The sequence below is a fragment of the Haliotis cracherodii genome, unplaced genomic scaffold (assembly GCF_022045235.1).
Source record: "Haliotis cracherodii isolate W230 unplaced genomic scaffold, xgHalCrac1.p SCAF_8, whole genome shotgun sequence".
NCBI lineage: Eukaryota > Metazoa > Mollusca > Gastropoda > Lepetellida > Haliotidae > Haliotis > Haliotis cracherodii.
This window is the reverse complement of record NW_027266341.1, coordinates 25,605,097-25,627,543: the sequence shown is the minus strand read 5'-3', so window position 1 is coordinate 25,627,543 and position 22,447 is coordinate 25,605,097. Positions and strand designations below refer to the sequence as shown.

General features: G+C 39.9%; 1 protein-coding gene across 1 annotated transcript in view; it reads right to left on the bottom strand.

The window, feature by feature from the left end:
* LOC139449590 (sorting nexin-32-like) overlaps window positions 1–22,224 on the bottom strand; it is a 29,594-nt gene extending 7,370 nt beyond the window's left edge. The window contains exons 1-13 of the mRNA XM_071231053.1: window positions 22,108–22,224; window positions 18,954–19,211; window positions 17,242–17,372; window positions 16,881–16,956; window positions 15,308–15,391; window positions 11,805–11,879; window positions 10,164–10,194; window positions 9,463–9,547; window positions 7,429–7,468; window positions 6,570–6,656; window positions 5,554–5,643; window positions 4,476–4,541; window positions 2,866–3,005 (exon numbers count right to left, since the gene is read on the bottom strand). Coding sequence (XP_071087154.1) covers window positions 2,866–3,005; window positions 4,476–4,541; window positions 5,554–5,643; window positions 6,570–6,656; window positions 7,429–7,468; window positions 9,463–9,547; window positions 10,164–10,194; window positions 11,805–11,879; window positions 15,308–15,391; window positions 16,881–16,956; window positions 17,242–17,372; window positions 18,954–19,211; window positions 22,108–22,110 — 1,166 coding nt within the window. The 5' untranslated portion in view covers window positions 22,111–22,224. The remainder of the gene's footprint in view (window positions 1–2,865; window positions 3,006–4,475; window positions 4,542–5,553; window positions 5,644–6,569; window positions 6,657–7,428; window positions 7,469–9,462; window positions 9,548–10,163; window positions 10,195–11,804; window positions 11,880–15,307; window positions 15,392–16,880; window positions 16,957–17,241; window positions 17,373–18,953; window positions 19,212–22,107) is intronic.
* Window positions 22,225–22,447: the final 223 nt, after the last annotated feature.

Sequence of the window (22,447 nt, the reverse complement as noted above, 5' to 3'; positions counted from 1 at the left end):
ATATTGTTTAATACATGTATGTAAATACTTTTGGTAGGGCTATGCTAAATATGTTCCCAATCGGACATTTTGAGACATCTCCTGGGACCTACAGTGGGTACCCGGGTCGTAAATTTGGACTTGTCCCAGTCCTAATGACAATCCCTATATTCTTGCACATAGTCAACATATGTCTACACAAAATACAGCTGTGTAGATGGGAAAAGAGACCCCCACAGACATTGAGTTCTGACTTGTTCCCAAATGAACGCATACCACTGTAAGGGTTAACCCCGAAAACAGCATATCAATAAACTCATCGCAAATATTTTTTATAAGAGCACCCTTTCTCAATTTCCTAAGCATAATGACATTTCTTACAGCGAATATGGTAGCTGATGATATATGATATTCACTAGCTCATGTATTCATGGAGATATATACATGTGTTGAATATGACCTTATTGCACTGATGGCCTAGAGAACAGTTTGGAAAAAAATGTAATGCAGGTAAGAGAAAGTATATTTGTGTGGTATTACAAATAAGTTATTTCTTCATAATGCCGGCATCTAAAGGATAATATAGGTATCCTTTTTACTAGTAAAGTGAGACTACAAAAGGGAATGAAAATACACTCTTGTGAAATAGAATGATTTTTTCCGCGGTAAAAGTGATATGTTGAGAATAGATTCAACAAGTACTTGAGCAGTGTCATTCCAACAAGTTGTGCTACATTAGCGATTAGGGCTTTGACAACATAGTGTGTCGTATATACGATATGTATCTCTATGGTGATATCATACACAATGGTATATAAGGCTAAAAAAATAATAGTCTTCGTTCTCAGGCCTGTATCATCAAAAAGATTGCGCACGTTTCGTTTTAATTCCTATTTAAGAACTTTTTTGGGGTGGGGTGGGGTGTGTGTGTGTGTGTTTGTGTGTGTGTGTGTGGGGGGGGGGGGGGGGGGGGGGTTTCAAGCGAGTATCTAACAAATTTTGTTTACAATAATTTCAGCTAAATCAAATTGTTCTTAAGTATTTCACAGCCGGAATTGTTTGTTGAAGATGCAGAATATGGAAATGGAAATAAAAAAGACTATTATTTTTTTCAGCCTAACAGTTGACCTTTAGCTTGAACCAGGCTGTGGGTTGACTGAATGGTTAGAAGCCTCAACACCGCAAAGTGACAGAATGTATTAACAGGTGACGTACTAAGGACGGTAGTGCATTCAAACCAATCAAGTACTGACGACGAGCTGTCATCGGTGGGAATAACTGGAGACCCAACCAAAGCATTTTAAGAAATTTGGAGTCAAAGAACTAGGAAACGACTAGAGAATTAGTAAAGTAGTATTTTACAATTCATTTCCACAGCTAATATCATGTTATCTTTGTACATACTCACTGCACATCCAATAGTGCAGAGTCTGCACGCACACCTTTTGTCCGACACTGACACAGCCTCTCATGCAGTTTTGTTCACTTTGCGATACCTTTTTTCAAAATTCTGGATCCACCTCTCTACTTTTTTAGCTAAAATGGATAGAATTATCAGTAAACTGCCCGCATGTTCTCAGAAACGAGCGGGCCACTGTAACTTGATAATGCCCTCATATTGCTTGACAATGGATCATTATCACGCCTGTTGTTAGGTGACGTCATAGGGATAGGGAAAGGTGACGTCACATTCAATAGTGACATCATCTGGTTTGTTCTATGACGTTTCCATATTAGTAAACGTGGGTCAGTGAAATTCGTGTTGATTGCAGTAAATGTTTCAAAACCAATATTGTTGTTTATTTTCATTTGATAACAAATTCTATCCATTTCAGCTATAGTAACGGTAACACTATTTTTCAGGGTGTAATCATTTGCAGAAGAACTTGATCTTTTCAACTGCCCTCCTTCGTCAGGCAGTTAATGGAAGACCTCAGGCTTCTGCAAATGATAATGCCCTGAAAAATAGTGTTACCCTTATAGTATCGTTTTTTGTACCAATACATGGCTTGTTATCATGTTTATAGATTATTCTGTCATCATAAAGCATAACGAACAACACCTTCAGTGAGCTACTAAATCCATCCACATCAAGATGAAGACAATGAAAAATACTTTGTGAAATGGAACATTTTAGACATAAAGAGACTGATATCTGCATGCTGATATGCATGTGCAAGGGAGGTAACTACAGATAAGGCTGACATTAGTACAATAACATTTGGCTTGAGAAAGCAATGTACATCCCTGTCGACTTAACAAATTGGCCAGTATAATTTCTTATTTTGTAGTTTCATTTTACAAAAATAAGAACAAACATGAACAAGATTTGATTTTAAGATATTTTGATTTGATATTTTATATACTTGATGCAACATATTGATGAATGATTGAGATGTTTTAACATGAGTTAGTTCTGTCGTAAACAATGGCCCTTTCTACTGAGTGATATATTCTTGTTGTCTGAAATAAAATTAGAAATTATTTTACTTCATTTTTTCAACACACTGGTAACACATAGGGCAGTTTGGATTTATTCTGAATCTATAAATGTACCTAAGTTTCATTCAACAAATTTGTTTAATAATAGGCCTTGCCAAAGTCTTTTCAGGTTTACCATTTGTTTGAATTGAAAAAACAATTATTGCTCATCTTTTAAAAGTTATTTGTTTTGCAATTATGCTACTGGGCAAAAAAATCAATATTGATACATGAAATATTTACAGTACATGACATTATTTCTAATTTACCATAAATCAGCAGGAAAGAACCATAATCTTTGATCAAGAAGTCCTAACTATCTGGCCTTAAAGAGAAGTGAGCAGAAGTGATCACATGACAGGAAGATCACATGACTGGGTTCAACAAGGCTGATTTAGATCTCACAGTTGCTCCATTTGTTTGATGGAGGAGAGAGTTCGGACGAGTAAGGTATACGTGTCCCTCGCAGTTCGGATTTGTGACTCTGCAAATGCTACCAGTGATTCCTGAGTTGAGAGAATCCGCTGTTGGAGAAAGGTCTTCATCTGGAACATGATAAAGAATATTTGTAGAACTTGGCCACAATCGGAAACACAGAGAAAACATTGACTGAAAGTGAGTGAGTGAGTGAGTTTAACACCGCTTTTAACAGTATTCCAGTTATATCACGGCGTGTCAGCTTAATGTGGGTGGAAAGCCCAAAGTGATGCAGGTCTCAAATGTTTACTACTTCGGTGAAACACACGAGCATGGTATGGTGCTGGCAAACCTAGAAACATAATCGGGGCGAACCAAGATTCGAACCCACAATCATAGGTTTCCGGCTAGCCCAAGGGACGCAACTATGCACAGCAAATTGCAGCGCCTTAGACAACTGGCCCACCCCTGCCCTCACATGACTGAAAGTTTTTGAAAGGCATTTAGAAGTGATACACATAAGGTAGAGAATTTATGGATGACAACTTCTTTATTATGAGGGACACATATTTCCGGAGTATATGCTTACTCCTTCATCAGGTGAATGAAGGAGTAAGCATTTACTCCTAAACGTTGTGTTCCTCATAAAAAAGAAGTTGACATCGATAAATTCTCTTCCTTATGACTGTACTTGTAACAATTGTTATACACTTTCTTAATAAACTACAGATTCTAGTACTTTTTAGGGTTGAGTCCCATCTGGGATTCGAACCCACACTGCCAGAGTGAGGCACTTATCGCCAGCACACAAAGTCAGCAACCTAACCCACTCAGCCACTGAGGCTTCCACAAAAATGAAAGTCTGACAACTGGTAGTCTAGATCACATACTTAGTGTACCGCTCTAGCAGTGTGGGTTCGAATCCCGGGTGGAACTCAACCCAAAAAGGTACTAGACTAAGTACTTTACAAATATGGTATTTGAGGATGGGGAAAAAAGCAAAAAAAAAGCAATTAAATTTTATCCTTAGTGTCCTGCTCCCCTACAGGTTGTCTGGTATAACAAAATAGAAACGATTTAATGTGGGCGGAGAGCCTGCAATACTGCTGTTGCTTTAAGCAATGCACACCTGATGAATCAAGCAGAAGACTGTCTGTGGATCTATGCATCCTATGAATTTAAGGAAAACAACAAACTTTATTTTGATTCCCATGAATAGGTCAACTTCAGTTAAAATATTTTTTGGGTGCAATACTATCAGCTTCACGCGGCATAAAAAGAAAGAGAGAAAATTCTGAAGATAAAAAATCCATTTCAACAAAATTTAAAGTCAGCAGATCCATAAAGCAAATGAGTGAGTGAGTGAGTATGGTTTTATGTCGCTTTTAGCAATATTTCAGCAATATCACGGCGGGGGACACTAGAAATGGGCTTCACACATTGTACCCATGTCGGGAATTGAACCTGGGTCTTCGGTGTGACGAGCGAACGCTTTAACCACTAGGCTACCCGACCGCCCCTTTAAAGCAAGTGAAAAAAAGTGTGCCCTTACGTTGGTAACAGTATATCATTGAAGAACAAGTGGGACAGCATATTACCTCTCTTCTGGCATTATCGGAGCAAACCTCGTAGGACTTCTCAGCAGTCTGTTTGGCCTCCTCGGCCTGCAATCAATAATCATTACAAACATCACCTTTAAAGACAGAAAAAGAAAAATCTAATATAAAACATGACATCCTGACAAGACAAATGGTAACTGAAATTAACCTAAAATAATCTTCACAGTATATATGGCCAATTTGACTGACCATTTGATATTCAAGGGATGAGGTTATTCTTTTTATTGAAAAAAATCAACCGTACCCGGAATTCTTGAAAAAAATAATTAAATAGTTATGCTTCAGACTTTAGAAAAGAAATTGCCTGTCACAAAAATGACATTATTTTTTTTCAAAAACTTCAGGCTCATAGTTTTAAAGAAAAAAATTGTCCATTGTTCTTTGTAAAATTGAAACAAATTGAGGGCTTGCTTGAACATTTTGAATGTAGAACTATGCCAAACCCTTTTTAATAAGAGTGATTCTGATTGGCTGGTGACTCAAAGCTCACCAACGACAGAAATTCTGTGCTAGGTTAGCGCTACGGGAGATGAGATGGTTATGTCACTTCCGCAACGAAGCATGGTGGCTTTATTATTTCACGGGATTATAGGAATTCCAAACACGTTTGTTGTTGTATTCAAATGTTATGATTTCCCTCTTTGTTTACATTTATAACGTCACAATATTTAATGCAAGACTCCACACCGATCTTATAAAATTCATATCTTTAACGCCAATACGATATCTGTGCGTGTGAGGTTCTGAGTACATCCTGATTGTTGTTGGGATTTCACTTTCTTCGTAAATGGCATCGGTCTTGGAAGCCAAACAAGTTTACACTTAACAGAGGGGTACACAAAGTAAGTGATCTAGACTACCAGTTGTCAGACATTCACTTTTGTGGAAGGCATGGTGGCTGGGTGGGTTAGATCGCTGACTTTGATTAGGTGCCTCACTTTGGCAGTCTGGGTTTGAAACCTCAATGGGATTCAACCCTAAAAAGCACTGGAACTTGTACTGTATCAAGAAAGCGTAATCTCAAATGTGACATTTGTTAAAATCATTAATGTCTTACAGCTTGTCTCTTCAGAGGCTTAGCCTTGTCCAGGGCCTTGTTAGCATCCTCATATTCCACCAGCAGACAGGTCCGTCTCAGCAACATTTCCTGGAGACAGACACGCGAAACTTGTATAACAATGTCTTACAAAACAACCACTAAGGCTACGGGTGTGTAAATGTACAGTCCGACGCTGTTGTCTCGAACCCGGACGTGTCAAATCCCAGGTTTTATCAAACTCACAGTCCGGTGCAGCGAACTCTGACTCATTTGTCAGAACTTTAATCCAGATGTGTTGAACAGGGAGTGTCAAATTCACTGTTGGTGCCAACTCAATATATATGTTAACTTACTTGAAAAACACAACTTAGCAACAGAGGCCTCTGCAACCAGAGTGGTGAACAAGTCAAAAGTCACACTCAAGTTGACACCTGGGCAAGATGCATCTTACCATTAGCTCTCTTCAAGAAAATCAGACATGGGGTACAGATATCGTAATCAAAATAGTTTCTCTTGTATTCTAGATACTGTCAAGTCCCGTTAATCCGACATGGTTGGTTGCATATGATTATGTCAGATTAACGAGCATGTGGGATAAACGAAATTAAGTAGTATCAACGTTCATGACCGAAAATCGGACAACTACATGATAGCTATCGATCCAAACACGTTGTAATAAAAAATGAAATATTCATATTGTTAGCTTACATTGATGGCTGAATGTTTTCTAATCATGCAACCTCTAAAGCTTACCACAAAACTTTTGTTACGGGCTGTATGACTGATTCAAAATACTTTAAAAAGCAGTCTGGAATGGAAGTCGCCAGTTTGAAACTAGAGCCGCAAAGCTCAAGAAAGCTGCTTTCTTAGTGGCTAATGTCAACTTCTTTTCCTTGGTCAGTCAAAGTTTGCGAAAGGTCATTGTGATGGGATTCAGTGATTCAGCAATGCCACTCCACTTCAAAAGATGAGGGACCCACTCCCCCCCACCCCCACCCCCTTGCTGCCCATGTGTTGAAGAAACAGTCACATACCTTGATAGAATCACTGTATCTGGCATACAAGTCCAGTTGGAGGCCCATTGTCTTCTCATCATTGGTGCAGAGAACTTCGAGACCATGCTGCAATTCACAGATGAAGAATAACTTTCATTATTGGATAGATATTCTATAATAAGGTACGATTAGTCTCAGGACTGTATATATTGCTGACCCCCAAATTTTAAGTAACATTTTTCATGACCCCCAAATACATGTAACATTTTTCTATGACACGCCCTCCCTATAATAAATGACCAGTCCCTAAATAATGTTCTAATTAATAACTGCTTGATTTGAAAAAATATTACTGTGCCATCATCTTCATCATCATCATCATCATCATCATCATCATCATCATCATATTATTATTATTCATGGTGACTCCCCCTCTTTCGCTGTGTCATCTCACCAGCGCCCCGTTCCTTCTTTATGATAAATGACCAAGGCGCTGTTGTACAAAACGATTTTAGTGCCAAGGTGATCATAACTTAATACCTTATTATCGACTTACGACAGTCATCGAACTAAGGTTGTCGTGCACAACGGCACCCAGTCCCTAACAGCTCTCAAAATGCTCTCCAAGACAAGAATCTTGATGCTGATGGCAAAAAAGAATGGATGATCCACTTCTTTATTACATTTGTGGCAATACTTCGGAATAGATGCAAACACCGTGACGAAGCAAGAATCTTGTTATTGATGGGATATTAGTAGTGGGCAATTTCTACCCATAAATCATTGCTTGAGCTGATTGTGAAAACACCCAGTTAAGAGTTTGTAAGAGTACACCAAATATGTACACACTGAAACTACATGTTAGCCCATCATAACCTCATCAAAACTTAACGCTTACCTTTGAATCATTCAAGGCATCACTCAGCTTCATAAACACCCTGAAAAACACAACAAAATAAGTTCAACGATTTCTCCAACTTTAAACAGTTTTCTTTTAACTATTAAATCTAGTTTGATTGTCAAGCTTACTGATTTCTATTCAAAATCTCATAAATTGATATAAAAATGGGAATGAGTGACTGTGGTAATTTATTAAAAGGGATGAGGGGTTTCTTATCTTTTTTCAATCATTACATTATTAATTGCACATAATTTAGGGGCTGGTCATTTAATATTGTGACGGGAGGGTCACAAAAACATGTTACACATGTATAAATGTGTGTGTGTGTGGGGGGGGGGGGGGTTTAGTAGGTCGAGGGGAGCATAATTTCTTTTTATTTCTGTTTGTGTGTGTGTGTGTCATGGGGGAAGGGGGGAATATGGAACAAAATATGATACAATCCTACAATACCCCTACCCCACCCGTTCAGATGGACATTACCGGCTATATTTCCAACATGTTGACAGAATGCTATATACTATGAACATGAGTTTACACCTGAGCTATCCCAACAAAGCAAGACATCGGTGACTTGGCACTAATATCTTGAAATATCTCTTACATACCCCAAACCCACTTCCTCACCATCTCTCACCCTCACTCACTCACTCACACTTACTCACTCACTCACCCACCCTCACTTACCAGCACTCACTCACTCACCAACCCACCCTCACTCACTCACCCACCCACCCTCACTCACTCACTCACCCACCCACCCACCCACCCACCCACTCACTCACTCACTCACCCACCCGCCCGCCCGCCCGCCCACCCACCCACCCACCCACCCACCCACCCACTCACTCACTCACTCACTCACTCACTCACTCACTCACCCCCCCACCCACCCACCCACCCACTCACTCACTCACTCACACTCACTCACTCACTCACCCTCACTAACTCACTCACTCACTCACTCACTCACCCACCCTCACTTACCAGCACTCACTCACTCACCCACCCACCCTCACTCACTCACTCACTCACTCACTCACCCACCCACCCACCCACCCACCCTCACTCACTCACTCACCCACCCACCCACCCACCCACCCACCCACTCACACTCACTCACTCACTCACTCACTCACTCACTCACCCACCCACCCACCCACCCACCCTCACTCACTCACTCACTCACTCACTCACTCACTCACCCACTCACTCACTCACTCACACTTACTCACTCACTCACCCACCCTCACTTACCAGCACTCACTCACTCACCCATCCACTCACCCACCCTCACTCACTCACCCACTCACTCACTCACTCACTCACTCACTCACTCACCCACCCACCCACCCACTCACTCACTCACTCACTCACTCACTCACTCACCCTCACTAACTCACTCTCTCACACTCACTCACTCACTCACTCACCCACCCTCACTTACCAGCACTCAGTCACTCACCCACCCACACTCACTCACCCACCCACACTCACTCACTCACTCACCTACCCACCCTCACTCACTCACCCACCCACCCACCCACCCACTCACTCACTCACACTCACTCACTCACTCACCCTCACTAACTCACTCACTCACACTTACTCACTCACTCACCCACCCTCACTTACCAGCACTCACTCACTCACCCACCCACCCACCCACTCACTCACTCACCCACTCACTCACTCACTCACCCACCCACCCACCCACTCACTCACCTTCACTAACTCACTCACCCTCACTAACTCACTCACTCACACTCACTCACTCACTCACCCTAACTAACTCACTCACCCACCCTCACTCACCCACCCACCCACCCACTCACTCACTCACTCACTCACTCACCCACCCTTACCATCACTGACTCACTCACCAACCTCACTAACCATCACTCACACTCACTCACCATCACTCACTCAGCATCACTTACCCACACTCACCCTCACTTACCATCACTCACACTCACTCACCATCACTCACTCACTCACACACCCACTTTCCAATATTCACAATGACAAACATACTTGTTTATTTTCACAGTAGCATCGTCCTTGTTGGCGCCGGTCCAGATGAGCGCCGTAGCCAGGTGGGTGTAGCTGCTGGAGACTCCTGGCAAGAAAACACACATAGCTTCCTTACTCTACTCACTCGCATTACATTTTATATTGATTACATATTAACTTTCAAAAACGGAGAACGGGATTGGTCTAAAGTCAAATTACCAATACAAATATATTTAGTGAGTGAGTTGGATTTAACACCGCTTTTAACAGTATTCCAGTTATATCACGGCGTGTCAGCTTAATGTTGGAGCAAAGTCAAAAGTGATGCAGGTCTCAGACCACTTCGGTAAAACTCACGAGCATGGTATGGTGCTGACAAACCCAGAAACATAATTGGGTGAACCCCAAGGGACACAACTCTGCACAGCGAATCGTGGCGCCTTAGACAACTGGGCCACTCATGCCCCCTCACAAATATATTTAGAATAGTTTAGAACAACACACCATGTGGGTATGATCAAATATATGCATATCATTCATTGTGTGAATGTGTGTGCGTGCGTGCGTGCGTGCGTGCATGAGTGTGCGCGAGTGTGTGTGTGCGCGTGTGTGCGTGTGAGCGTATGTATCATTATACTAATCTCTATCTTAAAATCAAAGATATCAAAGACATATTAAACACATAATTTTAGTAACTGAATGGAAAATGGGATCATACTTACTGTATTGTGCACATACAATCTTGTTAAAGTTCTGCAATGAAGAAACAGTTAGAGTTATTATGAGTTATCAAATGATACACCCACAATGTAATTTTCATTCCAGACCTCCAGATAACAATTGAGTTTTTACTCTAGTGTTTCTGTTTTAATTGGGTTACAGTCGTGCCCCGCTTATACGGACTTCAGATATCCGGAAACCTCGGTTCCCGGACGATTTTCATTCAAAACGAAATAATGACTATATAAATTTACCCGTATATCCGGAAATTCAGTTTCCGGAACCGGACGGTCATTTTCATACACAAAACACTGAAATGCACACAAAATTGTCTCACTTATCCGGACAATACACTTCCGCTGGTGGTAATCCTTCCGCTGATGGTAATCCTTTGACTCGTGAGAAGTCAATTAACAAAGTGACACTGAGTTACGTTTGAGACGAGCTTGTTTATTGTACATGTAATCCCCAAGCACAAGTTCGTGGCTTGTATGGAGACCTTGATTACCTATTACGAGAACACAGGCGATCTGGACAATTTGGATTTATTGTTTAAAATTCAAACCTCAAAATGTGGTAAAGTTCATACTTCCATGACAGACTTCCAGTAAGAAGCTGGTTTCAGTTATACGGAAATTCGTTTATACGGACGAATTGTGAAGTGACGCAAGTGTCCGTATAAACGAGGCACGACTGTATTACATTTTTCATTGGGTTTTTCCCCAAAAGAGTGACCATTTTAAGATATAAAAAAAGTGAAATAATGTTTTACATGTATATAACCATGATACCTGTTCTAAATATATAGGCTTGACTCAGAAAGTAAAGTAGCTCGTAATTGAGTTTCGGAAATCGGCTCTTTTGTTCACATGCTGAAAAAGCTTCATTGGGTATTTATGCGAGTTGTTTTTATACATTTGAGTTTTTCTTTCAGTGCATGCGTTTCTGTATGCAAGTTCAGCGTTCGAAATACCTGCCTGCCCGACTGTCCGAGATGGGTTGATTTCAACTGGGGCTGTCAGATTTTCAAATCCCCCAGCCCGACTGTCGGGTTATATTTCATAGGTGAAAATATTCCAAATATTTCCCGATGATAAGCATTAATTCACATGTAAAGATGAATGATAAAATGTAACCAAAAAGAAACCCTGTTAGCTTTTAGACAACCTAACATTTAGCGATGCGCTTATGCTACAAGCAATCAGTTTTCATAATTTTAATTAAATTATCCTGAGAAACATATGATTATAGTGGGCAGGAAGGTTTTGGTCAGGGCTGGCAAGTATTTCAGCTAGCCAGTCCTGTGGTCTGGCTGAAATTTTTGGGAGTTTCATACCCTGGCAAGTTAACTGAAAGTAATTGAGTTTTGAATATTTTGGGGGGTATTTTAGGCAAAAACACTGCTTATCTGTAGCTCTGCTATTCATAATCACTTAATCAACTCATTAGTTCATAGCAAGATATAAAATATATGTACATACAATGGACGACTCGGCCCATTAGTTCATAGCAAGATATAAAATATATGTACATACAATGGACGACTCGGCCCATTAGTTCATAGCAAGATATAAAATATATGTACATACAATGGACGACTCGGCCCATTAGTTCATAGCAAGATATAAAATATATGTACATACAATGGACGACTCCTTTATTGCCTGTGACCACTTTGTTGCCCACTCTCGCTTGTTGTGGAAGTATTCATCGATGTCCTGCAAGACAAGCACAAAGCTCCATCATCCATTCATCATTCATGCAGGCAGGGGAATTAAACGTCCTATTTTGGAATTAGGCTTCTGTTACACAACTACACTCCATGTATTTCCTTCTCTCTCTCATACCTTCACTGTCACTCATTCCTTCTCTCTCTCTTTCCTCAGCTGTCACTCATTCCTTCACTCTATCACTCATTCCTTCACCGTCACTCATTCCTTCACTCTATCACTCATTCCTTCACTCTATCACTCATTCCTTCACTCTATCACTCATTCCTTAACTGTCACTCATTCCTTCACTGTCACTCATTCCTTCACTCTATCACTCATTCCTTCACTGTCACTGATTCCTTCACTGTCACTGATTCCTTCACTGTCACTCATTCCTTCACCGTCACTGATTCCTTCACTCTATCACTGATTCCTTCACTGTCACTGATTCCTTCACTCTATCACTCATTCCTTCACTGTCACTCATTCCTTCACTCTATCACTCATTCCTTCACTCTATCACTCATTCCTTCACTGTCACTGATTCCTTCACTCTATCACTCATTCCTTCACTGTCACTGATTCCTTCACTCTATCACTCATTCCTTCACTGTCACTCATTCCTTCACTGTCACTCATTCCTTCAGTCACTCATTCCTTCACTCTATCACTCATTCCTTCACTGTCACTGATTCCTTCACTCTATCACTGATTCCTTCACTGTCACTGATTCCTTCACTCTATCACTGATTCCTTCACTGTCACTGATTCCTTCACTCTATCACTCATTCCTTCAGTGTCACTGATTCCTTCACTATCACTCATTCCTTCACTCTATCACTGATTCCTTCACTGTCACTCATTCCTTCACCGTCACTCATTCCTTCACTGTCACTCATTCCTTCACTGTCACTCATTCCTTCACTATCACTCATTCCTTCACTGTCACTCATTCCTTCACTGTCACTCATTCCTTCACTATCACTCATTCCTTCACTGTCACTGATTCCTTCACTCTATCACTCATTCCTTCACTGTCACTCATTCCTTCACTATCACTCATTCCTTCACTGTCACTCATTCCTTCACTGTCACTGATTCCTTCACCGTCACTCATTCCTTCACCGTCACTGATTCCTTCACTATCACTCATTCCTTCACTGTCACTCATTCCTTCACTGTCACTGATTCCTTCACTGTCACTCATTCCTTCACTGTCACTGATTCCTTCACCGTCACTGATTCCTTCACTCTATCACTCATTCCTTCACTGTCACTCATTCCTTCACTGTCACTGATTCCTTCACCGTCACTCATTCCTTCACTATCACTCATTCCTTCACTGTCACTGATTCCTTCACTGTCACTGATTCCTTCACCGTCACTCATTCCTTCACTGTCACTCATTCCTTCACCGTCACTCATTCCTTCACTCTATCACTCATTCCTTCACTGTCACTCATTCCTTCACTGTCACTCATTCCTTCACTGTCACTGATTCCTTCACCGTCACTCATTTCTTCACCGTCACTGATTCCTTCACTGTCACTCATTCCTTCACTCTATCACTCATTCCTTCACCGTCACTGATTCCTTCACCGTCACTGATTCCTTCACCGTCACTCATTCCTTCACTGTCACTGATTCCTTCACTATCACTCATTCCTTCACCGTCACTCATTCCTTCACCGTCACTGATTCCTTCACTATCACTCATTCCTTCACTGTCACTCATTCCTTCACTGTCACTCATTCCTTCACTGTCACTCATTCCTTCACTGTCACTGATTCCTTCACTGTCACTGATTCCTTCACTGTCACTGATTCCTTCACCGTCACTCATTCCTTCACCGTCACTCATTCCTTCACTGTCACTGATTCCTTCACCGTCACTCATTCCTTCACTGTCACTGATTCCTTCACTGTCACTGATTCCTTCACTGTCACTGATTCCTTCACCGTCACTCATTCCTTCACCGTCACTCATTCCTTCACTGTCACTGATTCCTTCACTGTCACTCATTCCTTCACTGTCACTGATTCCTTCACTATCACTCATTCCTTCACTGTCACTCATTCCTTCACTGTCACTGATTCCTTCACTGTCACTGATTCCTTCACTGTCACTGATTCCTTCACTGTCACTCATTCCTTCACCGTCACTCATTCCTTCACTGTCACTCATTCCTTCACTGTCACTGATTCCTTCACTGTCACTGATTCCTTCACTATCACTCATTCCTTCACTGTCACTGATTCCTTCACTGTCACTGATTCCTTCACCGTCACTCATTCCTTCACTGTCACTGATTCCTTCACTGTCACTCATTCCTTCACTGTCACTCATTCCTTCACTGTCACTCATTCCTTCACTGTCACTCATTCCTTCACTATCACTCATTCCTTCACTGTCACTGATTCCTTCACCGTCACTCATTCCTTCACTATCACTCATTCCTTCACTGTCACTGATTCCTTCACTCTATCACTCATTCCTTCACTGTCACTGATTCCTTCACCGTCACTCATTCCTTCACTGTCACTCATTCCTTCACTGTCACTCATTCCTTCACCGTCACTCATTCCTTCACCGTCACTGATTCCTTCACTCTATCACTCATTCCTTCACTGTCACTCATTCCTTCACTGTCACTCATTTCTTCACTGTCACTCATTCCTTCACTGTCACTCATTCCTTCACCGTCACTCATTCCTTCACTCTATCACTCATTCCTTCACCATCACTGATTCCTTCACTCTATCACTCATTCCTTCACTGTCACTGATTCCTTCACTGTCACTCATTCCTTCACTGTCACTCATTCCTTCACTGTCACTCATTCCTTCACTCTATCACTCATTCCTTCACCATCACTGATTCCTTCACTCTATCACTCATTCCTTCACTGTCATCATTCCTTCACCGTCACTCATTCCTTCACCGTCACTCATTCCTTCACTCTATCACTCATTCCTTCACCGTCACTGATTCCTTCACTCTATCACTCATTCCTTCACTGTCACTCATTCCTTCACTGTCACTCATTCCTTCACTGTCACTCATTCCTTTACTCTATCACTCATTCCTTCACTGTCACTGATTCCTTCACTCTATCACTCATTCCTTCACCGTCACTCATTCCTTTACTGTCACTCATTCCTTCACTGTCACTCATTCCTTCACTGTCACTCATTCCTTCACTGTCACTCATTCCTTCACTCTATCACTCATTCCTTCACTGTCACTGATTCCTTCACTCTATCACTCATTCCTTCACTGTCACTGATTCCTTCACTCTATCACTGATTCCTTCACTGTCACTCATTCCTTCACAGTCACTCATTCCTTCACTGTCACTCATTCCTTCACTCTATCACTCATTCCTTCACTGTCACTCATTCCTTCACTCATTCCTTCAAGATCATTGACTCACTCGATGTCCCCCTTTTCTTGCCCCGTCTACTGCCGAGGACAGTTTGCCAAACAAACCCTTCTTGACCTTCACACGAACAGGGGGCTGAAACAAATAATGATAAATAATGCAAAAAATGATTTGAAAAGAAGGTTGAACAGCTCAAAATGTTTGAGTACAAAATTAAGGTATTTAGAGTGAGTGAGTGAGTCTGTGAGTTTGATTTTACGCCGCTTTTAGCAATATTCCAGCAATATCACGACGGGGGACACCAGAAATGGGCTTCAAAAATTGAACCCATGTCGGGAATCGAACCCAGATCTTCAGCGTGATGAGCCAACACTTTAACCACTAGGCTACATGACCGCCCCTAAGGTATTTATAAATGCTCTCACCTTTGCAGGCTAAAGAGAATTGGGAAAATATTGTAAACCTTAAACAAACATTAAACTATACATTTATGTCAAAAATAGAAAATGGCTCTGTTGCTTACAGAAACATTTATTTTGTTGTCTTTTGTTTAACATCATGCTAAGCAATATTCCAGCAATATGATGGCAGCCTGAAAATAATCAAGTCTGGACCAGACAATGCAATGATCGATGTCATGAGCAATAATCCATGGCATTGATGACATGCTAGCTATCAACTAAGTCACTGAGCATACACCAATCCCTTAAGCCTTTTACAACCAGCAGAGGTTGTTGGGGACCTATTTTAACCAGGAATCCCCATGGGGTTGAAATGTGATATCTAGTTAATTCTTTAGCCTGCTAGTGAAAAGAGTGTGCATCTTTGACTGTGAATGCTGTGACGGATGAGGATCGTTATAACAATACAAAAAATGTTTGAACAATGAGCAGATGTGAAATTTTTAATATGGATGCTATGGCGGCCATGTTTGTAATCAAATCAGAATTCCAGACGTGAACGATTAGTTGAACATGTGACGAAAAGTATCTGCTTCAAAAACCTTCAATCTCAATAAAATCACATCTTAGTTCTCGCTATCCCTAAACAAAGATCTGAGGACATCCAATTAAGGGTCACGTCAGAACGACCTTTTATCTGACCAATCAAAGCTTCGCTGACCAGATCATGAAAGTGACCCTCGGAATGTGTTTTCAAATCATGCAACCATGAAAACGTGAACGCGGTGTATTCCAAACGACAGATATGACCTGTATGACTGATTCCATCAAAATTATCGCTTATCTCTCACTTCCATGGGATAAACAGAGGAGGCGTTGCACAGTAAGTGTGTAGCACTGCCATACAATATCAACCATATACAATTAGCGTTCTGAAATTTTCGTTTGTTCAGTTTTCAAAATTTTAAGCGAGAACTGTGTCAACATATTTTTCAAGCGTTGTTTGAAGTAAGGAAGAGATGGAAACGAGTGCCATAAAGCTCGAGAAACCTGCTTTCTAATTGGCTGATGTCGACTTCTTGTTAGTCATTTCAGTGGTCGTTCAAAGGTTGTTCTGACGTGACCCATAATGGGATGTCCTAAGATCTTTATTTAGCGGCAGCGAGAACTTAGATCTGATTTTAATGAGATTGTAAAACCTTCAAACAAAAGTCATTACAAACCTCCTTTTCTGTGAGGAATTTTTCTAAATTGGCATCACCTCCAAACACTTCATGTTGCAGCATGAGCTGTAAGTACCTGAAATAGAATAAACACACGCTACAAACTTTGAGCAGTAAATCATAGTGTTAGAAACAACCGAGTTCATAATAACCGTATGTGCACTCATGTGCACTCGATTCATCGATCCTGTAACGTACAAAGGACACACCAATAGACAGTGGTCTAGACACACTGCTAGGCAGGGGTTTTCAATATCACTAGACAAGACAAGCTGGATGACTCGGCCACCTGTTGTACCCTGATCTATTCAAGGGTATGGAGAAAGACAGAAATCACATGGTCAGCATGTGTGACACTTACTTCTCCATTGCCCGACAATCCTTATGAAATTCATCTCCTTTGAGAATCTTTGTGTCATTTCCAAGCTGTTTCTTTGACTTGTTTTCTGCACTGCGTGGATCCATCTCTGGCCGGTTTGGAGGGGGCGGAACCTGTCAGAGGGCAAACTTTTAACAAGTAACAGATTCCATAGACTGTATTTTCTTGAGCAAGTGCACACCAAAGTATAATACGCATCCCACCTAGTGGATTCAGTATTTTGGGAAAATTTGTTTTCGAATATTACACAGAAAAGAATTACACCGTACCCCTCCAGCGAATGCCGGTAAACAAATGGGTAATAAGAAACTTGATCAGTACAAATTTGAAATTTATATATTATATATTATATATTTGGTGATAAAAAATCACCGGATATGTTGATTTACGGTTTAAATGGGTTTTTTTGGTCTGCTAGGCATTGTTTTACAGGCAGGGATTAAGATTGTGTATTTTCTTGTAAACTAAGCCAGAAACAGCAATCAGCTGTACACACGTTTTCTTGGAATCTACTGGTGATTCGGTTAAAACCAACCCAATGATATAACTTGAAAAGGATTTTGATGAAAGGATCGGGAAAAATTGTATCTGAAACTATTTTTTTATCAGGAATAATATATTCAAATTTCATGTTATTTTAGTTGCAGCTTTTACTAAATATATTTAAAATAATAATAACCCTAAACGTAACACTTCAGTGCAGCTGATCGTACATGCCTAGCCTAATTTGGAGAAAAACAGAATATAGATGATAGAATATTGTAAATTTTACAATAAATTGTACATATACTTATCCTACCTAACACTATGCATTTCTTCCTTCTTCTTTCGTTCCTTTGTGGAAACATGATTGAACAAAGTTTCCAGCTTTTAAAAAACAATTCACCCAAACACATCCCAGCATCACTATGGTTGCGACATAAACCAATAGGTCGAACACTATAATCCTGTGCACTGGACCCACGTTCCCACATAGAAGTGAAAGAAGAAGGAAAAAATGATTTGTGTGAGATAGGATAAGTTTAAATATTACATTTCACACTGTGTAACTTCACAAAGCAATATTTTAGAGTGAGAAAACAGGAATATATATCAGACCAGACAAAGTTTTTCACAAATTACAAAGAGGCATTAGTAAACAACAGAAAAATGTTTTCATCATTCAGGAATTCATCTAGACCTGCCCATATGCCGATATTCAGTCTGATTGATGCAAATGTCAGTAAAAATATCCAAATTAAGAAATAAAGTTTGCTCTATCCCCATGTGTAGCATCATAAAGTTTTGACCTCAGCTATTATAGTTAAAGCACAAGGACGTTTGCTCAGCTTTATGGTTTTACACTGAATGAAAAATTATAATACCCCTGAATTTGAATAAATATGGACTTTGAAAAATATCCCAATTCTGAACAAAATTACAACTTTTTCCCAGTTTGTCTGTCAAGGGCAATTTATAGTTTGGAATCCTTGATAAATCCCTTGGTAGTTTTGTAAAAAAAACATTCGTGAAAAAAAATGTTTAAAAAAAAAAAGATGTGAAAAAAACATGTTTTCAATCAAACATAGCATTTCCTTTTTCAAAAACAAATTATATTGTCCTGGACCAACAAGAAATCAAATTGTAAAGATTCAGTAATTTTGAAGTGTTCTTATTCGGGCCTGAACATTCTGCAATGCAGTTTTTTTACTCACAATAACTCCATCTGTTTCATTTTGGGTCAACACACAATGATGCAGCCACTCGATATCCTCGTATACCCTGGTCACAACGAAGCCCTTCTCCGTATCACACTTGGATGACATAACAGTAAACTGTATCGCGTCGCCATCTTTCACAGCGTCCGTCACTTGCACAGTATAACGTGGAGAAAATGGAGCATGTTTTGTTGGTGTGGAATCCGCAGAGCTACCCGTGTCTGACCCGTTCATTAAGTTGTTTGTGGAATCATCCTGCAGATAAAAACAAGCAAGACAACAATAAACACAAGTCTTGAAAATCTACAAGGTTTTTTATCAATATCGTGAAGTGAAAAGGGGTTCAATGTCACGTTCAAGATTATTTGTCTGTCAGTCTGCCCCTTAATGTTGAGTGCTAGGCAGGGTAACAACAAGTGCCATCTGTTAGTTGTTCAAAAGGGATTAAAAACATCAACAACAGACTAATTATGCAAGGATTAGAAGCCAAATAATATAGAAATTATGATATAGCCCTTCACTTTCTTTTAATCTTCACATTTTCAGTCTCTGGGTGATGAAATTAAGCAAAAAAATGTTTGGAATTTGTTATCATAATGATATAAGATAGACACAATTTTATGGATAATAACTTCTTTAATACTGTAAAAAAGCGACGTTGCGATATAGATCCTTAGTCTTGCTTGACAACGGTATAAGGATCCATACCGAAACGTTGCTTTTTTACAGTATTAAAGAAGTTGTTATCCATAAAATTGTGTCTACCTTGTCATCCGTCAACTTCTAAGTAATGCCTATCAAACAATTCATTATGATATAAATGGACATACTTTTCAGCCAGTTTGTAGAATAATACACACGATAAAATAAGCAATGCTCAAGTGAAATATTTACTTTGTGTTGCAAGTCAAAATAGTGTAAACAAAATTCGCAAAAAAACAAGCAAGTGACTTATCTAAACCTCTACCCCAAAAGATACCCACATTTCCTTATTATTTTCAAGACTAAACTGAATTTCACCTTGTTAATCAATGTGACCATATGCCCTATTACTATCACTAAAAGCGACACATGCGCTTACGAATGGTGCAGCACAGATCGTGAATTTTTCTAGATTTCGGCTATAGCATCCGGCTACTCACGGGGAAAAAACAATAACAAAGGCAACAACCAGTCCCAGGGAATTGCTTTAGATCAGTGCCCTTTAAGTATCAATGAGGAACTATTTATGCACACGCTATCTATCGCTGTAGTGACTGAGAATGTGACTTGACCAGCTGTTGACCAATCTTCTAAAAGGGGGCATTTTAGCATCAAAATATATAATAAATATACTATTTCATGCCTTTTGTCAAATATGATGATCTACTTAATAAGCGCCCTGCTCTAATAAGCACCCACGTCGATAATTGCTCATATTTTGGCTAGTGAACAATCCCAATTAGCACCCCTTCCGATTGATCAATGTACACAAGACTTATTTATTCGCGTATAATCCGCACTCGTGTGTTATATGCACCCTAAATTATGGGCAATTAAATTCTGAAAAAATATATTTGTTGTACATAAACATTTCAGTCTGTCACGGAAACATGATATCCAATCAGATCGCAGTTCTTATCTCGAAGAGCTTCACAATGACCTTTTCGATCAGATAATGAAAACATTCCCGATTTCATCCCTGACACAAAAACATAGACAATCGTTGGGGGGTTTAAAAGATGAAAAAGACATTTTTGTGTCAACAAAGACAGGCAGTGGCAAATCACTTTCGTACGAAGGTGTACTAGTCGTGGATGTTGATTTTGTGAAACGTTCTCTGATTGGACTATCGATATGTGCAATAGTCCAATCCTATTTAACACAGGAATGTGGGCTTGATGTGGCAAAGGGTGGAAACATGACTGATAAAAAGGCTTGTGGACGCTCTTGCCTCGGGTACCAAGTACTAAATGCTTAATATACCCACAGAAGTATAATGCATTATACACATCTGTGACTTACCAGGTATAACCAACCACTTAGGGATGTTATAGTTACAACATGACTCTGAGGTTTGGGTTGAAAACATAAAACCTAAAGCAAGTGTTTTTACTAACTTTAACCAGGAAGAACAAAAAACACTGGGATACCTTATATGAAACAATACAGTTGTCGTGGTATAAAACGAATACGTAGAACGGGGGAGAGAAACCCATGTGCAGCATGCAGACAACTGAAGTCATGACATGTAAGAATGAACACCCATGTCATCGCCTGTCCCAGTGACTGAGTGGAAAACAGTGGGTTACAATACTAAACATGACATGTGAGGTTGCAGGTTCAGATCACATCATGTAATTTTCAAGCCAAAAAATGGTGACATTTAACCAGTCAAAAATCTATATCAGATACATATTAAAAGGATTTGCATAAATCTTTGGTGATGAAACACGCTTCATTTAAGTAGGAAAGTCAAGGGCAATCTCCCTGATTGCCGAAAGCATTGTCTTTGAATCCTCTGGGCATGGATACAAGCAACAGGTTATGCATTCTTGCTTTCTGCTATTTGGAGAAACTTGACGAATATTAGGATGACGCCACTTTAGGTTTATAAATTCATATCAAATTCAGTTATTGTTCATTAAGGAGGAAGCATTGATACTACGACAAATCATTTATTAAAACTGTTCTAAATAGGCAGAAATGCGATCGGAAGATATGTATTGACATATCTTCACACTAATTAAATTCTGCCATTAAATATTAACATCTACAGGGTATAATTAGGTCACGGGTATAAGCAGAGTCATTTACAAGTCACAGAAAACGTGAAAATCGTTAAAATCAATATGAGGTCTTTGACAATTGTCGTACTGTACTGGAGCTGTCAAATCCAGTTCGTTTTGGTTCCCATTTGAATGAGTTGACAAATGAGGCCATAAATAGCCTAAGCAAGATTTGTAATTCATACCTATCGGGGGAAACACCAAAACGAATAAAACAACATTCATAACATTTCACAACAATGATATTATCAGCTGATACTGTCAATAAACAGTGATGCATAAACGTCAACAAAAAGGGGGCGTGTCAGCGACTTCACGCGATCTATCAGACGGGCGTTGACACACGGCAACATTAATTAAGGAAAACATTCATCAAAATTTACCATTTAGACTGTATTTGTAATCGGGAGAAGGATTCTCGGCGGTTGACAAATTTTGATGAACGTTTCCACCCTGTCATCGACTTATATCCCGGAGAAGGCGTCGTTCTCGTCCTTGTTTGTAATTTCCACCGCTAGATGGCCGTTCCTCGGGGACAGCTCCGTTTTTCGATCAAGATGAACATTTAATGGTCCTAAATGTATAATTAATTTATGATTGGGTTGAATATATGTTGATATATGGATATACGACTGACTTTTGAATACTTTTTATTTAATAACTTCCTATTGTAATTAATCCAATTTTGAGAATGATTAAATGTACACTCCCATGAGGTGTTAC